General features: G+C 41.9%; 1 protein-coding gene across 3 annotated transcripts; it reads left to right on the forward strand.

Moving 5' to 3' along the window:
• The first annotated feature begins 62 nt into the window (after positions 1-62).
• mfn2 (mitofusin 2) lies at positions 63-16,938 on the forward strand. 3 transcript variants are annotated; one of them, XM_029124215.2, is made up of 18 exons: positions 63-233; positions 3,511-3,689; positions 6,343-6,478; positions 6,659-6,821; positions 7,610-7,734; positions 7,930-8,038; positions 8,166-8,273; positions 10,087-10,240; positions 10,375-10,442; positions 10,687-10,808; positions 10,955-11,081; positions 11,196-11,300; positions 12,120-12,222; positions 12,343-12,566; positions 13,092-13,247; positions 13,901-14,097; positions 14,679-14,813; positions 15,038-16,938. In XM_029124215.2, the coding sequence occupies exons 2-18, from the start codon at positions 3,515-3,517 to the stop codon at positions 15,105-15,107; spliced, it is 2,277 nt and encodes a 758-aa protein (XP_028980048.1). In that variant the 5' UTR covers positions 63-233; positions 3,511-3,514; the 3' UTR covers positions 15,108-16,938. The 3 variants fall into 3 exon arrangements, with proteins under 3 accessions (XP_028980048.1, XP_028980049.1, XP_028980050.1); XM_029124216.2 differs by lacking the exon at positions 63-233 and adding an exon at positions 822-1,176; XM_029124217.2 differs by lacking the exon at positions 63-233 and adding an exon at positions 1,681-1,825.
• Positions 16,939-21,730: the final 4,792 nt, after the last annotated feature.

A 21,730-nucleotide genomic window follows, 5' to 3' on the forward strand; every position in this document is an offset into this window, starting at 1 on the left:
AATTAATGATTACACTACAATGTACTCCAGACCAGTAGGTGTCGATATTGTTTGCCTTTTCTAATAGTGGTCAAATGTAACCGCTAAATAAGAACGTGGGCAAGGAGGAAGTGAAAAAAATATACGCTGGCTAACCGCTACGTAGTTAGAGTAGCTTTTAGAAACTATTCATTGCTATAATCGAAAGACCAAGATGCAAGAAGACTGGTTATAAATCAGTCGACACTTTCGTGGTAAGACTAATTTCCAAGTGATGCTAACTGCAACAAACGTTTATTTGCTAGCTGTACAGACAGTAACGTTACGTCTGCTCCGTGACGTGAAATAACGTGAAGCAGTGCTACTGTAGTATCTAGGTAGTCATCAAATTACAATAGAGGACTACTAGCGAACGAGCTAACTAGGTAGCCACAGTACTTTTGTAGGTATTGTAGTTATGATTATGTAGCTAGCTTCACCAGCTTAATCAAAACTACTAGTAAACCACCGTTTTAGGCGTTTCCCGCAAACTAAAGTCGATGTTAGCACACTACTAATAGTGTTATCATTATGTGCCCAATATTTAATACTGTACTGTTCAAACATTAGCGGCATTAAGGTTCGTGACTGACCAAGTACTGTATTATTGACTATACACTACTACTACCACCTAGCTGCTAAACGTCGGTAATTCTCTGGAACCTGTCCAGGTAACCCTGGCTAGCTAACTTTACACAGTGTGACATGCATAGGTCTAGTGCTGTTCTCAGTTTCACTGGTGTGTGCTTGAGACTTGCCGGCCAGGCCAAGCTAAATCCATGATTACATAAGAACACTGAGCCAATTTTGCAGTCTTCTTTGCAAATCAAGGCACAAGTAATAGCTCGCTTGGCTATCAACCTGCTAAAACGAGACTGAAATGTATTTACTGCACGTACCGTATTAATTCAGTAGCTACCGGTTTGTAACTCGACTCGTAGCCAAGTTAACGTGTTATCTAAAGCGATAGTCTCGGTAATTACGTATGTAACAAGTTAGGTTTTTGGCACCTGCAGCCGCACGCATTGAGCTACAAACCATATATTTAACTAGACTTGAGAGATGTAGTCAGAAATAAGTTCTCTTGGGAACTTAGCTAGCTAGATAAATTAACATCAGGCCTATTGTTTTATTGAAGATTGATAACTAAAATTGAAGGTAAGTCCCGTACGTGGGTTTTGATTGGAATGTGTCTCTCTACGTAGCAGGCTTTCAATCTTGGTTGGGTTGACAGTGTCTATCCCAAGCGTATTCAGCCAGATTTTCTGATAATAACCTACCTAGTTGCATTTTGTAGAGTGGGATTCTAAATTGCTAAAACTCCCAGTACAGTTTTACTAATGGGTTTAAAGGTATGCAGGAATACGTGGGTGGCTTCAGTTCCTGAGTGGTGGAGGACCTTCTGTAAAGCAGAAGATTACCATTAGTCAGCTTTGCAAATGTCATAATGCCAAAATACCTTCTGTTGCCTACATTCACAAATATGACGCAATTTATCATTAACTGCTCTTATGTTATATATGTAACTATCAATGTCTATATAAAAATGAATTAGGAATAACCATGGCATTATTTTCCTCTTCTCATAGAAGGCTTCAGCTACTCTTATTGACAACAAATAATAGGCTATGGCTGGAAATATTATGTGTGAATCTTTCATAGGCTCACATACAGAATTCCAGTGGCTTGACCCTTGATATTACTGAAAGGGCGGTAGCCCTCGTGAACCATGACTGTCTGACTTGGGGAATTTGGAAAGCTGCCAAAAGCAAATCATGCTTGTCCTTGCTGTGTAGGCCTACTGAAGGTGACCCACAGCTTCTCGCTCTCTCTCTCACTCTCGTTTTTTGCCATTTGCTTTTCCGTTTAGTCGTGTTGCCCTGTACTGTCTGTTGCTACCAAGTTGGTATATATAACATACATTATGTTTTTATTTGTTAGGATGTATTTATGATTGTTGTGTGATTACTAGGCTACTGCATGTGCAACAGAATATAGGCTATAGAAGTGATTCTATACACAATGCAGACAGAATCATCTTCATGATTTGTTGTTTTTCAAACGAAAATATATCCACATTTTAAGGATGATTATTTGCATGATTATGCAAAATGTATTTTGGCATAGAGATCTTGTCCTCACACAATGTTTACATAATGTAGGTGCTACAATGGAACAATTGCGGTAATTGGTAATACCAACACATCAATAAGCAATTTCAGTTTCTTTTTATCTTTATTACTTATCAAGGAGCATATGGTCCATAATTCTTTACATTGCTTGTTTGAAAATGTGCTTTTAATAAGTGGTTACGTTCCAAATTGTAATTTGGTGCCTCATGCCATTGATTTTTTGCTGCTCGCATGCTGTCTATTAAAATAGTATGTGACTGTGTGGAAATGGTTGACACAGCGCTGCATTTCTACTTTTGATAACGGTTACTTTGTGTGATAAACTTAATAAAGTTGGCTGCAGTGGGAAGCAAAAGGTATGCTTTGACCCAAAAATGGTTGTTGCTTACTGGAACAGTGAATGGATTGTTTTCCTTACTTTCTGTTTGTTCCGATGTATTTCCATTGACTGTACTAGCTTTTTTTGTTTTATAAAATAGAAGTGGTGGTTGACTATGTAGTAAAGAAAAGCCCATCTGGGCATAGGTTCTGAACCTGGCCGGCTGCTTTGAGCAGAAACCCTTATCTTTCACCACTGACTCTCAAAGGCTATTTGCAAGCCAAATCTTTCTGAGCTGGAACTTATTATCTATAGATTAATTTAATGATTTATCATAAGAGTAACTTAGGCTACTGCCTAGGGAAGAAGTCAAATTCATATCACATTTTAAAATATGCTATACAACAGTGATGCCCTGCAATGATTGATAATATTGGTGCTCATCTCCTTTTCTACAATACTCATGGTTTTCTGGCATTATGTTAATAGTGTGACTACCATGTTGATCATGTACCGAATAGGAATAGGTCCATCTGCTTGGCTATACTGTTTGGCTACATTGCTACTCATGTTAAAATATGATCTTACCTCAAGCTCTTTCTGGAAAATTGATAATCCATATCAAGTTCCCACATTTGCTTATTTTTACATTCTCAACCGCAATACACCCTGCTTACACACAGTTAGCCCACACTGCTGTCCTATTTTCAACATGAACACTGGTGCCAAACGCTGGTTTCTTTTTTATTTTAGTTATTTCCAAAATTCCTCCAGTAGGTGTTAGGATTAAATAAAAACAGACAACGCAGACTGAAGACAAATGGCAATAGCACAGTTATAGAAAAATATAAATATTATAAAATATATTGTTTTAATAATTTACGTTAAGGTAGATATTAAAGGTCACCATTGTCATGCTGCTATTTCACTATTTTCATTTGTGTCTTCAAATGTTTTCCTTTGTCACTGTTAACACATTCAATTACAGAAGTTACGATCAATTCTTTATAATACACATTTATCTCTGGTGCTTGTTTTCAGTGCAATGTCTCTGGTTTTCTCGCGACCAAACACCAACGCTATTGGCAAGAAGGACAAGAGACTCATGGCTGAGGTGAACGCCAGCCCGCTCAAGCACTTTGTCACAGCCAAGAAGAAAATCAACGGCATCTTCGAGCAGCTGGCCGCATACATTAAAGAAAGCTCGTCCTTTCTTGAAGGTAGCTACTAGCATTTCCTAGCCACATGTTTTTATGTGGTACAGCTGGCTTCCCTTACGTAGCCTGTTTGCACAATGAGAAGCACAGTGATGTGGAATTGACTGGCACTGATTCTAACGCCGACATTTCTGTATTGTAAATGTTTTATTCTAATATTTTGAGATACTAGATTTTTGATTTCCATGAGCGATAAGCTGTAAACATCAAGATTGAAACAGAAAACGCTTGAAATATTTCACTTTGTGTAATTAACCTAGAATATATGAAGGTGTAACTTTTTGATTAAAATTACGGGAAAAAAGAAACTTTTCTACGATATCCAAAATTTTTTAGATGTCCCTGTACTGCCAACTTTCATTGTGGATATATACACCAATCAGCCATAACATTATGACCACTGACATGTGAATTGAATAACACTGATAATCTCGTTATCATGGCACCTGTCAGTGGGTGAGATATCTTAGGCAGCAAGTGAACATTCTGTCCTCAAAGTTGATTTGTTGGAAGCAGGAAAAATGGGCAAGCATAAGGATCTGAGCGACTTTGACAAGGGCCAAATTGTGATGGCTAGACCACTCCAAAACTGCAGCCCTTGTGGGGTGTTACTGGTCTGCAGTGGTCAGTACCTATCAAAAGTGATCCAAGGAAAGAAAAGCGGTGAACCAGCTACATGGTCATGGGCGGCAAAGGCTCATTTATGCATGTGGGGAGCCGTGGGGCCCGTGTGGTCCGATCTAACAAACATGCTACTGTAGCTCAAATAGCTGAAAAAGTTAAGGCTAGAACTGATAGAATGGTGTCAGAACACAATGCATCACAGTTTATTGCATATGGGGCTGTGTAGCCGCAGACCAGTCAGTGTGCCCATGCTGACCCCTGTGACCACTGCTGAAAGTGCCTACAATGGGCACAAGAGCATCAGAACTGGACCATGGACCAATGGAAGAAGGTAACCCTTGTCTGATGAATCACGTTTCCTTTTACATCACGTGGATGGATGTGCGCGTCGCTTACCTGGAGAACACATGACACCAGGATGGACTATGGGAAGCCATCGGAGGCAGTGTGATGCTTTGGGCAATGTTCTGCTGGGAAACCTTGGGTCCTGCCTTTCATGTGGATGTACCACCTACCTAAGCATTGTTGCAGACCATGTGCACCCTTTCATGGCAACGGTATTCCATTGTGGCATTGGCCTCTTTCAGCAGGTTAATGCGCCCTGCCACAAAGAAAAAATGGGCCAGGAATAGTTTGAGGAACATTACAACAAGTTCAGGGTGTTGACATGGCCTCCAATTTCCCTAGATCTTAATCCAATCGAGCATCTGTGGGATGTGCTGGACAAACAAGTCCGATCTATGGAGGCCCCACCTCGCAACTTACAGGACTTAAAGGATCTGCTGCTAACGTCTTGGTGTCAGATACCACAGCACACCTTCAGAGGTCTAGTGGAGTCCATGCCTCGATGGGTCAAGGCTGTTTTGGCGGCAAAAGGGGGACCTACACAATATTAGGCAGGTGGTCATAATGATATGGCTGATCGGTGTAGTTTCTAGGTGGTTATTATATAGGACCCTATAACATTTTATATTTTGGCTAAATCTGTGAAAATTATTTGTGATTCGGTTTATATAATGGCACTATATTGCAATTACATTCTTAAAAATTCTTATATAATTACATTCTGATCCTGACGCATTGCCTTTTGTCAGACCATTTAAGCGGAGCCGGCCAAGAAGAGCGAATGTCTCTAACTGACTGACTAACTACCCCTTGTAAAATAGCTTAGTGGTTAGAGAAGTGGATCTGCAACCAATAGGTCCTGTGTTCGAATCACGTCACAGTCAAAGCAAGTTATGCATTGGGATTTGTTCCGGATAGATATAAACTTTGCTGGCTACAACCTTGAGTACCTACGTTAAAGTTAGCCTAAAATAAAACTGTTCGCTGTTATACTGCGACTATTTCTGCTGGATTTTCAAAGTACGCATCCGTGCATGATTTTTGGGTTAATAGAGGCTAGATAAAATCTCCTTGGGCCGCAATAGAGTAGGGGTTTCCACAATTCTGTTGTCTTTTCACTTGACAAAAAAGTTAGCGTCACCTATATTGATAGTTATTGTATCAATGTCATTCACGAATGAAAGAGAAACAAACGTTTTCATGCCGTGAAATGCCTTTGGCTGTGTTAAGTTCATATTTGGCCTTTCTAGCAATTGCTCATCTTATGACTCCCAGATAGTAAGTTAGAATCTAATAAGCCTATTACTGGCTAATAAGCTGTTATAACGGCCAATGGCAAAAGCCATACATTTCATAGATGCAATTTGTGGTGAAGTTAAACTTAACAAGAAACGTTAGTCAGTTTAACACAATGCTTAATGGTGTCTAGCAAAATAATCAAAGTTTGCTTGATGTTAATGTGTGAGTGTAGTGGTTAAAGACACAGCCACTCATGTGGGAGACCAGGTTCGAATCCAGTAAGGAAAACAACATTTATCACTTTTAATTGCGGTTCGACTGAACTAGGCTTGCTTGGTTCCTTTTCTGGTTTATTTTGTTACATTTAGTGTTTGTCTGGATTCTGTCATTCTGTCCGCAATATCCAAAATTCTAGGGGCCTAATTATAATTTTGGACCTTTGTCACAGACACACATAAGAATGAGGAGCTGGACCCGGTCACTACAGAGGAGCAGGTACAGGAGGTGCATGGGTACCTGTCTAAGGTGGCAGGGATTGGGGAGGTGCTGGCACGCAGACACATGAAGTGTGTCTTCTTTGGAAGGTATGTCCCCTCCACTACTTAATGATTACTGGCAATGCCACTTTCAGTCATTGGATCTGAAAAGCAGCCTGAATTCCCCATTATTGGGTTTTCAATGATTCTTTCAAGTTTATGAAGGATGTTCTAGGCCTGTGAGATCCTTGTGTTCTGTGGTCCGTAATTGTGTGTTCTGCTTAATAGGACGAGTAATGGGAAGAGTTCTGTGATCAACGCCATGCTGTGCGATAAGGTGCTGCCCTCTGGAATAGGACACACCACCAACTGTTTCCTCCGGGTGGAGGGCACCGATGGCAATGAGTCTTTCCTGCTCACAGAGGGATCTGAGGAGAGGAAGAGCATCAAAGTGAGTTGTTCCACACAGGGTCCAACATGTGACCATGTTCCTGAGTAAAAACGTGTAACACATCTCCAAGTCTACCATTGGAAAAACATAAAAAAAAACACTCAGAGAAGTGGTGCTACTTGCATTGATTTGCAGAAGTAATCCTTCTGTGGTGTTTGGCTACTGTTGATGGTCCGCAAAAAGCAAGATACAAAGACACTAGATTTTGTCTTGGCTAGACTACTATAATCGGTTCAGGTTGGTATATCTTTTGAAATGCAGTTGTTTTCAAGTGGCAGTGTCTTTTTTTGAGATGTAACAAAAATATTTAGCCACATCTCTCACGTCTCATTCTAATTAAGCTACCTCTTGATTGTTCTATTCCTGAATGTCGCATACATCTTAATTGTACTTTAAATCCATATTGAAATGTTTTTCCAATGTTCTGTCAGTGTAAGGAGCAGAGAAGTGTCCCCTTCCCTGTTGTCTATAGTGTATGGCCATAGTGTCTCAGTGCTTTGCTCAGTCGCTCTTATGGGCTCACATTCCAGCTGTATCTAGGTCTGGATGAAGCATGCTGCCTGCTAACAGCGTTTCTGGGGAGGAGACCCCAGATTGCATATCATTTCTTCTAGCTAATAATTACTAAGAGCTCTGCTTTCAAATAATCCCTGCTTTCTGTTAGCACAGATGAGTAAACATTTGAGGCAAATGCTTTCCTTTCTTTCCGGAATCATTATCTCCATGGAAAGACATGTCTTTGTCACACTATCAATCTTTAACTCACTTCTCTAATTGGTCTCCCCCAGACGGTGAACCAGCTGGCCCATGCCCTACATCAGGATCAAGACCTGGATGCAGGAAGTCTAGTGTGTGTCATGTGGCCCAAAGCAAAGTGTGCCCTGCTCCGGGATGACCTGGTTCTGGTGGATAGGTGACCGCAACAGCTTGCATTCATCACACACACGCACACACCTCTAAAAGGGACCAGGTTAGGGAGTAGTGTAATGGACGTAACTCTTCATTTCAACTGTAGCCATTGCACACTCCTCTTCCACAGAGTACAGTGTTATATAATGGGTTATTCTGTGGCCGTGTGAACTGTAGTCATCCAGATGTTCTCCTACAGCCCAGGTATTGATGTCACAACGGAGCTGGACAGCTGGATCGACAAGTTCTGCCTGGACGCAGACGTGTTCGTCCTGGTGGCCAACTCCGAGTCCACTCTGATGCAGACGGTAAGTGACGCCTGGACTTTTCCTGGGGTGTGTGGGGGTCCACTGGGCCTGAATGTGCACGGTGGTTTAATGCTGTTCAGGAGGTTGGCGGATGAACGTTTTGTATTGAATTTTTGAATCCTTGCAGGAGAAGTCTTTCTTCCACAAGGTGAACGAGCGTCTCTCCAGTCCCAACATCTTTATACTGAACAACCGCTGGGATGCTTCTGCCTCAGAGCCAGAATATATGGAGGAGGTGAGTTGGCGTCCGTTGGCTCTGTTGCAACGAGGACACTGACACAAGTTGCCATTGTTATACTCTGGTGTCAGTTAGCGTTAGAATTCATGGCTACGCTTTTCTTTTAACCAATAGCTTAAAAGTGTAACTCACTCTGAAGCTCACTGCTTTTTAGTCTATTTATGTCTTCTGATTGTGTTAGAGAGATGCCCTAATCTGGTGGGACACTCACACAATCCACACCCAGAGGGATCTCAGTACAAGAAGTGAATATTATAATGTTCCTTTAATCGTTGCTTGTTTTAGCTTGTTTTCTCTCTAGGCACACTGTGCATTAAGATTAAGAAAACGAAATGAAATTGAAGTGTCTTATTGACTAATAAACAAAACCAATTGATTTGATTTTATTATGGCTCCACCAAATACCGGTTTTTGATGAGAATGATGAACAATTTGCTGTAGTTAACATTGGGATAGATTTCTCTCCGAAACTCAAACCCATCTGTGGAATATATTTCCCACAGCCAGTACATGGCCTGCCAAACTTTCATTCAATTGTAGTTGTTTTCATTACTCCAGTAGCAGGCTATTAGTCTATACCCCTACAGTGCATTACCAATTGCATCTCACTTCAACATTTGGAGAAAAAGAAACAATGTCATGAATTTAGTACAAAAGATCCATGCGGTGGGACCTTTCAGCCTTCTACAGTTTAGCTGGCATAACAGAACAATACCTTTGCATTTAGTATATTGTTTAAGAAAATAGAAGTTTAAAGGCAGACTTTGTCAATTTGAAACCCAACCTAGCTTGGATTTGTTGATTCTTCTGATGTCAGTTTTACTGTAGTTTTTGGCAGGGGAGGGAGGGAGGGGAGGCAGGCAGGCATCTAAGAACTGTATCAAGGATCCTGTTGCTCCTTCAGTATTTCTATATTTCATTTTCTTTTTTGGAGCGGGGTGGGGGGCTGTGTAGATCTTTGTAAGAAATGGTGCTTGTTTAGCCAGATGCCGTATTTATATTTTTTTAAGCATTGAACAATGTTATGACAGTGTATTTATCAGTTTTATGGTTAAAAGTGCTGTTTTTGCATTTTTGATCCAAGTCGACCTTTAATTGAAACTGAAACCGTAAATTCCCAGAATATAATTAGCTCTAGGCTGCAAAAACACTGTGAATTAGTATTGCATATTTGCTTCTAAAACTGTTATTAGTCTCAACCATACCGCAGGCCATTTAAAGTTAAACTGTATCAACTGTATATGGGATGTTATGACTGAATGAACTCTTTGTCATTAATGACCTCTAAATACACTTTAGTTTTGTATGAATCAAGGAAAATCAAGGTTAATTTGCGCTGTGGGAGGACACGTATGCTCGGCACTTGGTCCCAAGGAATGTTTCAGCACCCGAGAAGTCTACCTCCCCTCTAACTTAATGGATTTGGCAACTCTAGCTTTTGGATTTGTAAAAAGATTATCTTGATTTTAAGAAGTTTCTGAGGCGTGATATAATTGTTCTGCAAGCTAACCGGTGCATTGAAAGAATGTTTTCACGCCGCTCTGATTCCACGCTGAATCTATTTTACGGTAGCTGCCCAACCCAGTGCAAGCCTCACGTAGGGGTGTTTCAGTGTTCCCCTCAGCAGTGTTAACAGGGACATTGGATTGCAGCGGGCCAGTCCAAGTGTTGATTACTAGTGTGGGTCTGCAGCTCACAATGGATGGGGTCATTCATGTGGTCGTTTACGGTGTGCCAGTACAGTGTGTTCTCACCGGGGTGTGCCCCTTCAGGCGTGTGTGTTTTTGAAACGAGTATCTGTGCCCCCCAGGTGAGGAGACAGCATATGGACCGCTGCACCAGTTTCCTGGTGGATGAGCTGGGCGTGGTGGATCGGGCACAAGCCGGCGACCGCATCTTCTTTGTGTCTGCCAAGGAAGTCCTGCAGGCCCGTGTCCAGAAGGCACAGGGGATGCCAGAAGCAGGTACACCTTCACACACGCGTGTGCATGCGCGCACACGCCCGCCCGCCCGCAGCCCTTCACAGACAAACCACTGAATGCAAAACAAAAGCATTGTGACCTTCTCTGGAGATAAGAACCCAGTTTTTCTTGTTCAGGTGGGGCTCTGGCCGAGGGATTCCAGGCCAGGATGTTTGAGTTTCAGAACTTTGAAAGGCGTTTTGAGGTAAGACTGGCTGTCAAATGACAGAAACCATAAGACTGACTATAGAGACAGCCTACAGTATTGTTAGGTGCCAATTACTGATGTCTGCTCTGTAGCACAGTTCACTTGTCCCAGTTCAACACACTTCTCACATTGTATCTGTGTATTCTAGTTTAATGAGCTCTACACTGGAAATCCAGTCAACAATGTGTTTCCTCACTGGGCACTCTGATGACCACCTCTCTGTGCTTCCCTGTCCATGTAGGAGTGTATCTCTCAGTCTGCAGTCAAGACCAAGTTTGAGCAGCACACAGTGAGGGCCAAGCAGATCTCTGAGACCCTGCGTCTCATCATGGACTCTGTGCACGTGGCGGCTCAGGAACAGAGGTGAGCCGTCAGATCACGCCACGTACCCAGAACCGCACCTCGTGGCTTCTCTTGTCTCCTTCAGTTGACTGGATTGAAGAGATCTGGACCCAAAGTGTTCCACATGTCAGGCGATGCAGTGGATGTAACGTCTGGCCGTGTTTCAGGATTCACTGCCTGGAAACCAGGGAGGAGCGTCAGGACCGGATGGAGTTCATTGACAAACAGCTGGACCTGCTGACGCTGGACTGCAAGAGCAAGATAAAGAGGATCACAGAAGAAGTCGAGCGACAGGTCGGTCTCGTTTTAGGATGGTCAAGTCAGTGTATGGCCCAGTCGACTCCGAAGCCATTGTGAGCGTTGTGTTTCTCTCTCTCTCTCTCTGTGTGTGTGTGTGTGTGTGTGTAGGTGTCCAACGCCATGGCAGAGGAGATCAGGCGACTGTCGGTACTGGTGGACGACTTCCACATGGACTTCCATCCATCTCAGACGGTGCTCAAGGTGTACAAGAATGTGAGTGTCGTGAGGTGACCGTAGCCCAATGATACTGACCCCGACAACCACGATGTTCAGTCCACACATTCAGTGTTGCCAGGGAAAGCCTTGTCAGGGTTTATGAAAAGCAAGCGATACAACTGCTGAACCCAACCGCCCATGACTTAAACCACCAATCGTTGTTAATCCAGACACAGCCAGCACAACATGACACCTTTGCAGATTAGGAAATTTATGCCAGCTCTACCCAGAGTCTAAGGTGGCTGGATACAACAGAACAGTTGGAAGTCAAAGTTCAGAAACATTTGATTCATTTGAAGGCTCCACATTCTCAGTGTCATCTGTTAAAATATGAGTAGTGACTTGAATTAAATATTGAATCCACCCTCTGCATGTGTTCCATTTAAATCATAGGCTTTAAGCTTACTCGCCAAATCACTTTGGCCATTTCGCAATCCCGGCAGATGTGGCACATCCCAGCAGATGTGTCAGTCTGTTATTTCTAGGAAACCAGATTGTTTGATTCTGATCCTCCCTAACAGCAATCTGACCTGAATAAGACTTGTTGTGCAGAGACGGCACACAACCCCTCCAACGGCTGGTTGATGTCTGGAGGAAGGAGAGGCTGAACGGTTCTACAGTGGCCCTCAAATAGTCTAGATCTGAATCCCACTGAAATGTACATACAAATCTGAAATGCTGAAATTGTTAAAATAAGTTTGTCTGAACAGTATGCATTTTGCCTCATTTCTAGATAAGTGAATGATAGTCTGACCGGGTCTGTAGGTTTGCATTGGGTGGCTCTTTGGAATAACCTGTGAGTGTTTTTCATTCCAGGAGCTCCACCGACACATTGAGGAAGGCCTGGGCAGGAACATGTCTGACAGGTGTTCAACAGCCATCACCGCTGCCCTGCAGACCACCCAGACTGAGATGATTGGTCAGTCAGCTTCCACACACTATATTCCATGTTCCATCGCATTCTGAGAGAAACCTTATGGTCTTTTAGCCACGGTTACTCAAATTGCGCCAGTAATGACTTTGTTGTCCCACCCCTCAGATGGTCTTAAACCCCTTTTACCGGGGCCAGTCCGGGAGCAGGTGGATAAGCTTGTGCCTCGGCAGCAGATCTTCAGCCTCAGCTACGACCTGGCCTGTGACAAGCTCTGCAGTGACTTTCAGGAGGACATCGGCTTCCACTTCTCCCTGGGCTGGACCATGCTAGTCAACCGCTTCCTCGGGCCTAAGAACACACGCCGGGCTCTCATGGGCTACAACGACCAGGTGTGTGTTTGGGTGTGTTTCTCTTGAATTTAAGCAAGCTGTTGGCAGGGTGTCTCCTTTGGTACAGTTTAAACAGCAGATGGTCCTTTTACACTGTCCCAGTTAAATGCTGTTAGTATGTGGGAGGGAACAGTGGTAAAGTTTAAAATACTGCTTGGATATATTCCCGTTCTTTGAACTCTTCTAGGGAAAGCTGACTGCTGGTAAACAGTGTAAAAAGAACATTCTGCTGAAAATGCTGTTAATTTGGACATTTTCCTTGCAATTGAGAGATTGGCGATGATAGATGTTTTCCAGCAGTAGTTAGCATTTGAATTGAAAGTGGATTTTCCCCAGTCAATTTCCACTTGCTTATAAAAGCAGCCTAATGATTTTGTCTGTGGAACCGGGTTGAATCGTCTTTGGGAGCAGACCAACTCCCCAACACGCATCCTGTGTTCACCTCCTTAGTTTCCCAGTAAAGTCACGCTCCCTCCACTCGGTTGGGGCTTGCTTTTGACTGTTGACCCTGGATTTGTCCTGTAGGTTCCCCGTCCCATGGCCCTCACACCGGTCAGCACCAGCATGCCTCCGTTCCCGCAGAGCTCCATGACCCAGGAGGAACTGATGGTGTCCATGGTGACCGGCCTGGCCTCGCTCACCTCTCGCACCTCCATGGGCATTATAGTGGTCGGTGGCGTGGTAAGGAGAGGGGAGTTATTGTTGCCAGGCGCCCACCCCAAAAGATCCTCCCATTTTGAACAGATTGTCCAGACAGGTTGTCCAGAGACTAGAACACAAAGATGCGTGAAAGTGTCCAGTATTACTTATTGACAATTTGATCTTTGGTGTTTCTCAAGACATGACACAGAAAATGCATGGACCTATAGTCAGCAGCTGACTAGCATACATGATTATAGCTTCATCAACGCAGGAAATAATAGGCCTTAGTAAGTAGCCATAAAGCATATATCTTCATAAACACATCATTGATACATAGAAAACCATGACAATCATTTATGAATCTTCATAAATACATAATCATTACCTATTCAAGACAATAATTTCTACTATTCCATCATTTATTCCTTATGTACATGCATACAGTTTCTGGCTGGCATGTTTGCAGATGCACTGCTTCATGACTAAGGCTGTTCCACTGTTGAATTCCAGTAGAAAAGGAAGAGCTTTGTGTTGAACCATTGGCTACATGCAGCTTGCAGTTGGGGGACATTGTGTCTTAAGTGTGTGTGTGTGTGTGTGTGTGTGTGTGTGTGTGTGTGTGTGTGTGTGTGTGTGTGTGTGTGTGTGTGTGTGTGTGTGTGTGTGTGTGTGTGTGTGTGCGCGTGTGTCAGATCTGGAAGGCCGTGGGCTGGCGTCTCATTGCCCTCTCGGTGGGGCTGTATGGCCTGCTGTATGTGTACGAGCGCCTCACGTGGACCACCAAGGCCAAGGAGAGGGCCTTCAAGCGCCAGTTTGTGGACTACGCCAGCGAGAAGCTGCAGCTCATCGTTAGTTACACCGGCTCCAACTGCAGCCACCAGGTCCAGCAGTGAGTAAAGATCTGTACTCTTCTTATCTGCTCCTCACTCACTCTCTGTATCCGTTTGCTCTCAGACTCTGGGCTCTTCCCACCTCCCTCCTAGCCACCACAACCTTGTCTTGCCAGGCCATTATCGTCCCCTCTCCTCAGATGCCGTGTTTGGCAGGGCTCTGTGCCGACATCTGTCGCACAGCATTATGGAAGTTTGATCTCAGTCATGTGGGAGCGTCACCGAGGCCCTCTTGTGGCGAGAGGAGGGACTGGCAGTGTGCTCCTGATGTTTGTATTTGCTGCTGTAGGCCATTATGAAAATGAAGCTGATTTTATAAGTAGGACCCACATAATCAATGTCAATATGTGTCTGAGTGTGAGTAGAACTGCTTATTTAGGCTCAGTTTAGCCTTTTTCATCCCAGTGTGTAACAACATGTCTTGGCTGACCTGATCAGCACTACTCTGAGGTGCTGTCCTGGGCATAGCCATAGCACTAGAGGACTCTTGTTTAGGGAGCTACTGAATAGAGTGAGATGCTGTCTTTCTCATGTTGCGTTGCTGTCTGTCTGATCTGGTGCTGTCTGTCTGTGTGTACAGGGAGCTGGCTGGCACCTTTGCTCAGTTGTGTCAGCAGGTGGATGTGACCAGGCAGAACCTGGAGGACGACATCACTGACATGAACACAAAAATTGAGCTGTTGGATGCGCTGCAGAGCAAGGCCAAACTGCTCCGGTAAGACATGTTAGACAAAACAATGCTTGTCTGAAATGACACTCTAATCCATAAAGGACCTAGTCTCCAGGCCTCTGGCCTAAACGTGTACTACAGACACAGAGACAGAGTCGTTCTTACTCAGATGAAGCAAAGGTTACTTGATATTCTCTAAAGTCTGCTGTCCAAGGCTGTCATGTTCTTGATGGGATGTTCCTGAGTAGTGTGGTTTTGTTCCCTGGCAGGAATAAGGCTGGCTGGCTGGACAGTGAGCTGAACATGTTCACCCAACAATACCTGCAGCAGGGCCGGTAGAAGGGACCACCGACTGAAGATGAACCCGCTGCGGAGAGAACATTGATCGTGGAAAGACCAAGACTCGTAGGGTGTTACCCGGAGAGATTCCTCATTACCTAGACTACAGTGTCACTTTGGTTTCATGGTAGTCCAATTGTGAAGTTTTCTTTGAAAATGGCAGATTGTTTTGATTTAAGATTCTTCAGGTCAGGATGAATATTTCGATTCTCTTTCCAAAGTGGAATGACAAGAAAATGAATTCCGGCCCTCCCTCTGCTAGACCGGTGTGCCCACTGAAATCATTCAGTCTCTCCTTTGGGACATTTTAGAATATTTGTGCTAGTATTAATTTAAAGATATAATATTTTATCAGTACTTTGTATAGAATTGATTTGATACCAAGTACCGCCATATTATATGTTGTTAAAATGGATTTCCACTCTCCATTTGCTGTAAGTACACCTGAATGGCCAGACAGTGCTATTGATTTGAGTAGGACAGAGAGGAAAGGGTAGTCAGTCGATTGGGTCCCTTTATTAATCAACAATGTGCGTTCCAAAAACGGATTTGGCTGCATCTACTTCCTAGCTTGAGGTTATATATTAAAGTAAAAAGCTGGCAGTATTTTAATATTCTTTATTCTGCTTTTGGGAAGATGGGAAGGAGTTGAGTACAGTTAAGTTTGTTTGAGGTGCGTTTTCCGAGCCATGTCTCACACACCTGCCTGGCCTAAGAGCAGATGTACTTACAGCAATGCTCTGTCTATTATTATTTTTATATTTATTTAAATCGAAGTTTCATGCCTTTGAACACGGAAAATGATTAAGTGCCACCTTGAAAAAAAATGGCAATCTGAAACTCATGAGAAAATAACTCACAATGTTATTGTAAATACGGGGGGACTAGCAGGTATGGAGGAGATGCTTCATGTATTCCTCTGAGCTGCACACTGTTTGATGATATCTCAAAGACTACACTGTATATATACTCTGGCTATGTAATGACACTGGCTATATGAAACTGAGTGTTCTGTTTGAGGTTCAGCCCATATCTGTTGTGAATGACCTCTCATGCCTTGGGGCCATGCGGTGTATCTGTCCTGCTCACTGTCTTTAAATAGTCCTCTGCTCAGTAGTCTTTGTGGGGCTGAGCTGATCTTGCTCTGACCGAGTGTCTGCCTGGAGCACATGAGAAACCATGGTTGAGTCCGGGCGGTTTAGCTGTTTAACAGAAGACACATTTATTGGGTGGATGGTATGTGTAGAGCAAAACCATGTGCTCTTATGTCTCATGTACAACTGAGGTTTCTTATACTGGTTATCTCCTTAATTGTCATGATCAAACTGCTGCGCCCCAAAGCCTTGCCCCTGAGTTTATATTGATGAAGGTACATGTACTCATAATGTTGGCACATATTACCTTTTGAAATGTTCTTCTGTCATTAGCACTACCTTTGAAAGGCCTATTCATCACTAGTGAATGTGTGTCAATACATGTATGTATAGTGTGTCACTAATGCCAGTTGTCCTTCAGGTTTATGTGTTTGGATTGAATGGTGGTTGTGCCAAGCTACTTGGAAAGTGGGAAGAGTTCATCAGAGGGAGAATGTGCACTTTATATTTTGCTGCTTTTCTTTGTACTTGACAATTCAGCTTTTCTTTTCACCCTGTTTCTAAGCCAGAATGCAAATACAATGTTAGATAGATGTTTGAGGTTGACGTAGGATTGTAATGTGTAGACCTGCATGTGGAGACTGTTAGTTTGTGTCTTGTTAACCATTAATGCGAAAAGATGAAGTTAACAATGTATTAAAGAAAGCATTAAAGTGTTAATGAAGAAGAATGAAGTCTGTATGGAGGTGTTACAATTTTATTTTGTGTTTGAGTTAAGTAATGTGCCTTATGGTGAAATCAGTGACTTGATTAACATTAGTTTCAGCTCAGGAGAGGATAATTGAATACACAGGATAATGAAATTTACGGTCCAATTTGCCCCTTTGCTTTAAGAGATTTTTATTCTTGGCTGTATATCAAAGTAATGAGTCCCCTTGACACCTGTCAAGTGCTGGATTTGGAAATATAAGGTTTAATTAAATCAAAGTAGGATTTAAATTGCTGTTCAACATAATGGAGAACTGTTTCACATAGCAAAAGGGTAGTATAACAAATAAAATAAGCTGTTTCTCTATGCTATGTTCTCTACAGTGCCTTCAGAAAGTATTTGGACCCCTATAGTTTCTCCACTTTTTTTGTTTTATTGAATTTATTATTGTTTATTTTTTAAATTGTTTTTGCCATCAATCTACACACAATACCCCATAATGACAAAACATAAACATGTTTTTAGAAATGTGCCTCATTTATTAACAATAAAAAAGACTGAAGTACTTAGGGACATAAGTATCTAAACCCTTTGTTCAGTACTGTTGGAGTCACAGCTAGGGTATGCCTCTATCAGCTTTGCACATTTGGATTTAGGCTATTTCTCCCATTGTGCCTGGGAGGTAGATCCCCTCGAGCTCTGTCAGACTGAATGGTAAGCTTTAGTGAAATGTGTTCTCCCCATAGATGTTCAGTCTGGTTCAAGTCTGGGTTTTGGCTGGGCCACTCAACGACATTCACAGACTTGTCCTGAATCCATTCCAGGGTTGTCTTGGCTGTACGTTGTGGGTTGTTGTCATGCTGAGAGAACCTTTACCCCTAGTCTGGCCTTGAGGTCCGCTCTGGATTGTTTGTTTTTTAATGGACCTCTGAATTTTGCTTTCTTCATCTATCCCATACATCCTGTCCTGTCTCCCATTCCCTGATCTGAAAAGCATCCCCAAAGCATGATGTTCCCACCACCATGCTTTATGGTAGGGATGGTATTAGCCAGGTGATGAGTGGTACCTTGTTTTTGTCAGACAAAGCACGCGGCAGTCATGGCCAAGTTTGATTTGATTTTGGTTTTAACAAACCAGATCATCATCCTTATGCTCGGACTCCTTCATGCAGTATGTCAAATGCCAATTACTCAAATATTTTCCATCTAACTGCTCTGCCATAAAGGCCTGATTGATGGAGTGCTTCAGATACTGTTGTGCTTCTAGCAGCTTCTCCCATTTATTTCTTGGTCACCTCCTTGACCAAGGCCCTTCTTGCCCAGTGATTTGTTTGGCTGGGCAAAGAACCCAATGGCCAGTATATAATAAGTGAAGCAGTACTTCACAATACTTTTTGAATAGTGTCAATTGTTGCATTAGAAAGTGAATTTCAACTTTGTGTCATCTTTGTGAAGTAATCATAAACCAACTAAGAGATTCTACATCTAAGAGTTGAATATCCAGTGTCCACTTTTACAATATCAAGCCAAGGAAGTGAAGTATTCCGTGGCTGAGGCTCCTGTTCCTGGTGGCTGGGGCACCAATAACAGCATTTCTCTTGGTGTCATAACCCTAATTATTGTCCTGCCCATTACCTGAAATGCTCCCATTTATAACCATGATGTTCTACTGTTGAAGCAGTAATTAAGTCAGTAATGAATAGAGGACCACTGTGCCTCCTTTACGTTCCCCAGACTCATTTGCATGTTAATTATCATTAGCGGTGGGGGAAACAAGCCTACCCGCCAAATTAGCAACTTAATCATTCCACCTACGTTTCTGTCAGGTTGTAAATGCTAGCTGTTTGCCTTGGGAATTATGTCAGATTAGGGGGCTGTTACCTTTGTTGCCATTGTTTAGGATGGCTTTTAGGTCAACATTATTAAATGTAATGAATTAATTCTCCCAAAAAAATATCTCCCAGTTGTGCTTTGTCTAAATATGTGCATTTTGTAGGTATTTTACTGTACAAGTCTTTAGTTTTGGTCTTGATTATTTATTTGCTCTGTGGCGATGAGTGGTCAACAATCTTACCAGACGAGGGCGACAGAATCTAGTTTATGGACGCATTGTCTTCGAGAAAAGAGCGATTGTGCCCAATGTTTAACTAGAATGTTAGATTTAAGAAGATTATATGTTATTTGTTATGATACAATTCAATACAACATGTTTAGAATTAAAGCCACGTGTTCAAAGTACAGGCATTAATTAACACAGCCAAACAAAATAAACAACAAATTATATTATTATTTTTTAAATTATAATATCTAAACTGAAATGCCGTGAATTGCTTGTTTCTTGACCAGCATTGGCGCACAAAAGCTTGGCACGCATATGCAAATTAGTGATCTGGAAGCACGTGTAACTTTCTCCGGTTTTGCATGTAAAAACATAGTATGACTACTTTTTATTTTAGCTTAACCATATAAAATAGATTTGGCAACCTCATAGGTTTTCAAAATTATAGTATTATATAAATAATCATATTTCAGATAGAACGTAAGTAGCTAACTGCCTACATATGTAAAAATTGCTTTAACGTCGCAATGCATTCAATATTATGGGATGAAGATGCTACATGTTATGGAAAAAGACCGTGAGTGACGCTTTCCATCCTATTCTGCAACCTCCAATAGGTAGGCCATATGATTCATACTCCAGAGAAGTTACACGATATATCCCTCGTGGATATAGCCTGGCGAAAAGATTGTCTTGAAGCTAGGTGCAGGTGTAAAAGTTTATTTATGTATGTTTCGAAAATCCTTAAAGCCTATTTGCCTAGTCGCAGGTTACACTTTGGCAGCGAAAGTATACGCATGAATGTGCTTGCAGGGGGAGTTGGAAGTTTCGAACAGTTAAAATCTCGCGACTCATTGAACTGAATTTATCGAATTGTGGGGAAAAACTAATATTTTGAAAGCCACTTGCAGTGTTCGGTTGATACGGACATCACTTTAACCCTTGATTGGGGTTGTGGATGTAGGTTATTTAACTGCACGGTAGCCAATAACCCAATATTGATTACATTGAAGTGTAGCTTATACTTTCTGTCAATCCTTGTTTTCATGACCCATGGAAAACAATGAAACATTCACTCTTGAAACAGCATGGTTTGGATCTCAGTCCCTTTGGAATATACACGTTTCAGGTAGCCGAATATCTAAACAACTCGTCAAAAACAAATTTCACAGTATGCTATTTCCACAGGCCTAACAAAACAAACACATCATAATCAAACTTGTTAACTTTTGATAGATGTCAAGAGTTGAGATATCTAAGTGTCACCAACAAACAACAATAGGTAATTGTAAGAAGGTAAAGCATACCATTCCTCATCATTCTTTTCACAGACCTTTTCTCTACAGTTAATGGTATGCCATTCCATGAGAGCAGAATTTATTTTTCAAAAATGTTTTAAAGTGATGGGCCCAATCAGACATGACAAGAATAACTTGAATAGCAACGTCAGCAACCCAGCCCTTTATTTTGGTATTTTAAAGACCCGTTTTTAATGTAAAGACCATCCAATCGCATTATTATCTGTGTTAACGTAGAACGCAATGGGTTAGAGACGTAATCAAAATATTAAGTGAAATGCTAAGGTTATGTAAACATTGATAATCCAGTAATAGAAGTCTTGATTTGTTATATTCCTTGATCATGTTTACTCACATTTGTTGACTGTTTAATGTGAGCCCCTTATAAGAAAGGCGTTGGTCAAAGTGTTGGTCATGTTATGCACCTCCCCAACTACAAATAAATAGTCGGCTACTTTTTTGGCTGATCACTTTTTCTACAATGGGCAAATTAATCTAGTTTTTCGGGAGTTGAAGGCCCAAGATACTTATACATGTTGATCTCGACCAGCTGCCTGTCAATGGTAGTCATCAATGCATGTTTAGTGTTTTGGGTGAATTACTATTTGGAGCTTACATCCTTTTTATGTATAATATGTAGATGTCATCACACATTTTTGAAAACACACACATATAAATTTAAATATCATATTTCTGAATGATATCTACATTCATTTTTACGTTGTTTTTTTCCCTGTAACGTCTGTTCCAATGTTATAGCCTATGATTTGTTTTGTATTATTGTTGTCACTGAATAAATTCAAACTTATTCATTTTCAGTAAAAGGATTGGTTCACCCAAATTAAGAAATTAGACATTGGTTTCTTTGAGTCCATCAGTCAGTCAGTGAATATGTCTGATTTTCACTTTGTCTGTGAGTGGATATGTCTGTCTTTTCACAGTGTCTGTGAGTGGATATGTCTGTCTTTTCACAGTGTCTGTGAGTGGATATGTCTGTCTTTTCACAGTGTCTGTGAGTGGATATGTCTGTCTTTTCACAGTGTTTGTGGGTGGATATGTCTGTCTTTTCACAGTGTTTGTGAGTGGATATGTCTCTTTTCACAGTGTCTGTGAGTGGATATGTCTGTCTTTTCACAGTGTCTGTGAGTGGATATGTCTCTTTTCACAGTGTCTGTGAGTGGATATGTCTGTCTTTTCACAGTGTTTGTGGGTGGATATGTCTGTCTTTTCACAGTGTCTGTGAGTGGATATGTCTGTCTTTTCACAGTGTCTGTGAGTGGATATGTCTGTCTTTTCACAGTGTCTGTGAGTGGATATGTCTGTCTTTTCAGTGTCTGTGAGTGGATATGTCTGTCTTTTCACAGTGTCTGTGAGTGGATATGTCTCTTTTCACAGTGTCTGTGAGTGGATATGTCTGTCTTTTCACAGTGTTTGTGGGTGGATATGTCTGTCTTTTCACAGTG

Source organism: Esox lucius, chromosome 12 (assembly GCF_011004845.1).
Source record: "Esox lucius isolate fEsoLuc1 chromosome 12, fEsoLuc1.pri, whole genome shotgun sequence".
In the NCBI taxonomy this organism is placed as follows: Eukaryota; Metazoa; Chordata; class Actinopteri; order Esociformes; family Esocidae; genus Esox; species Esox lucius.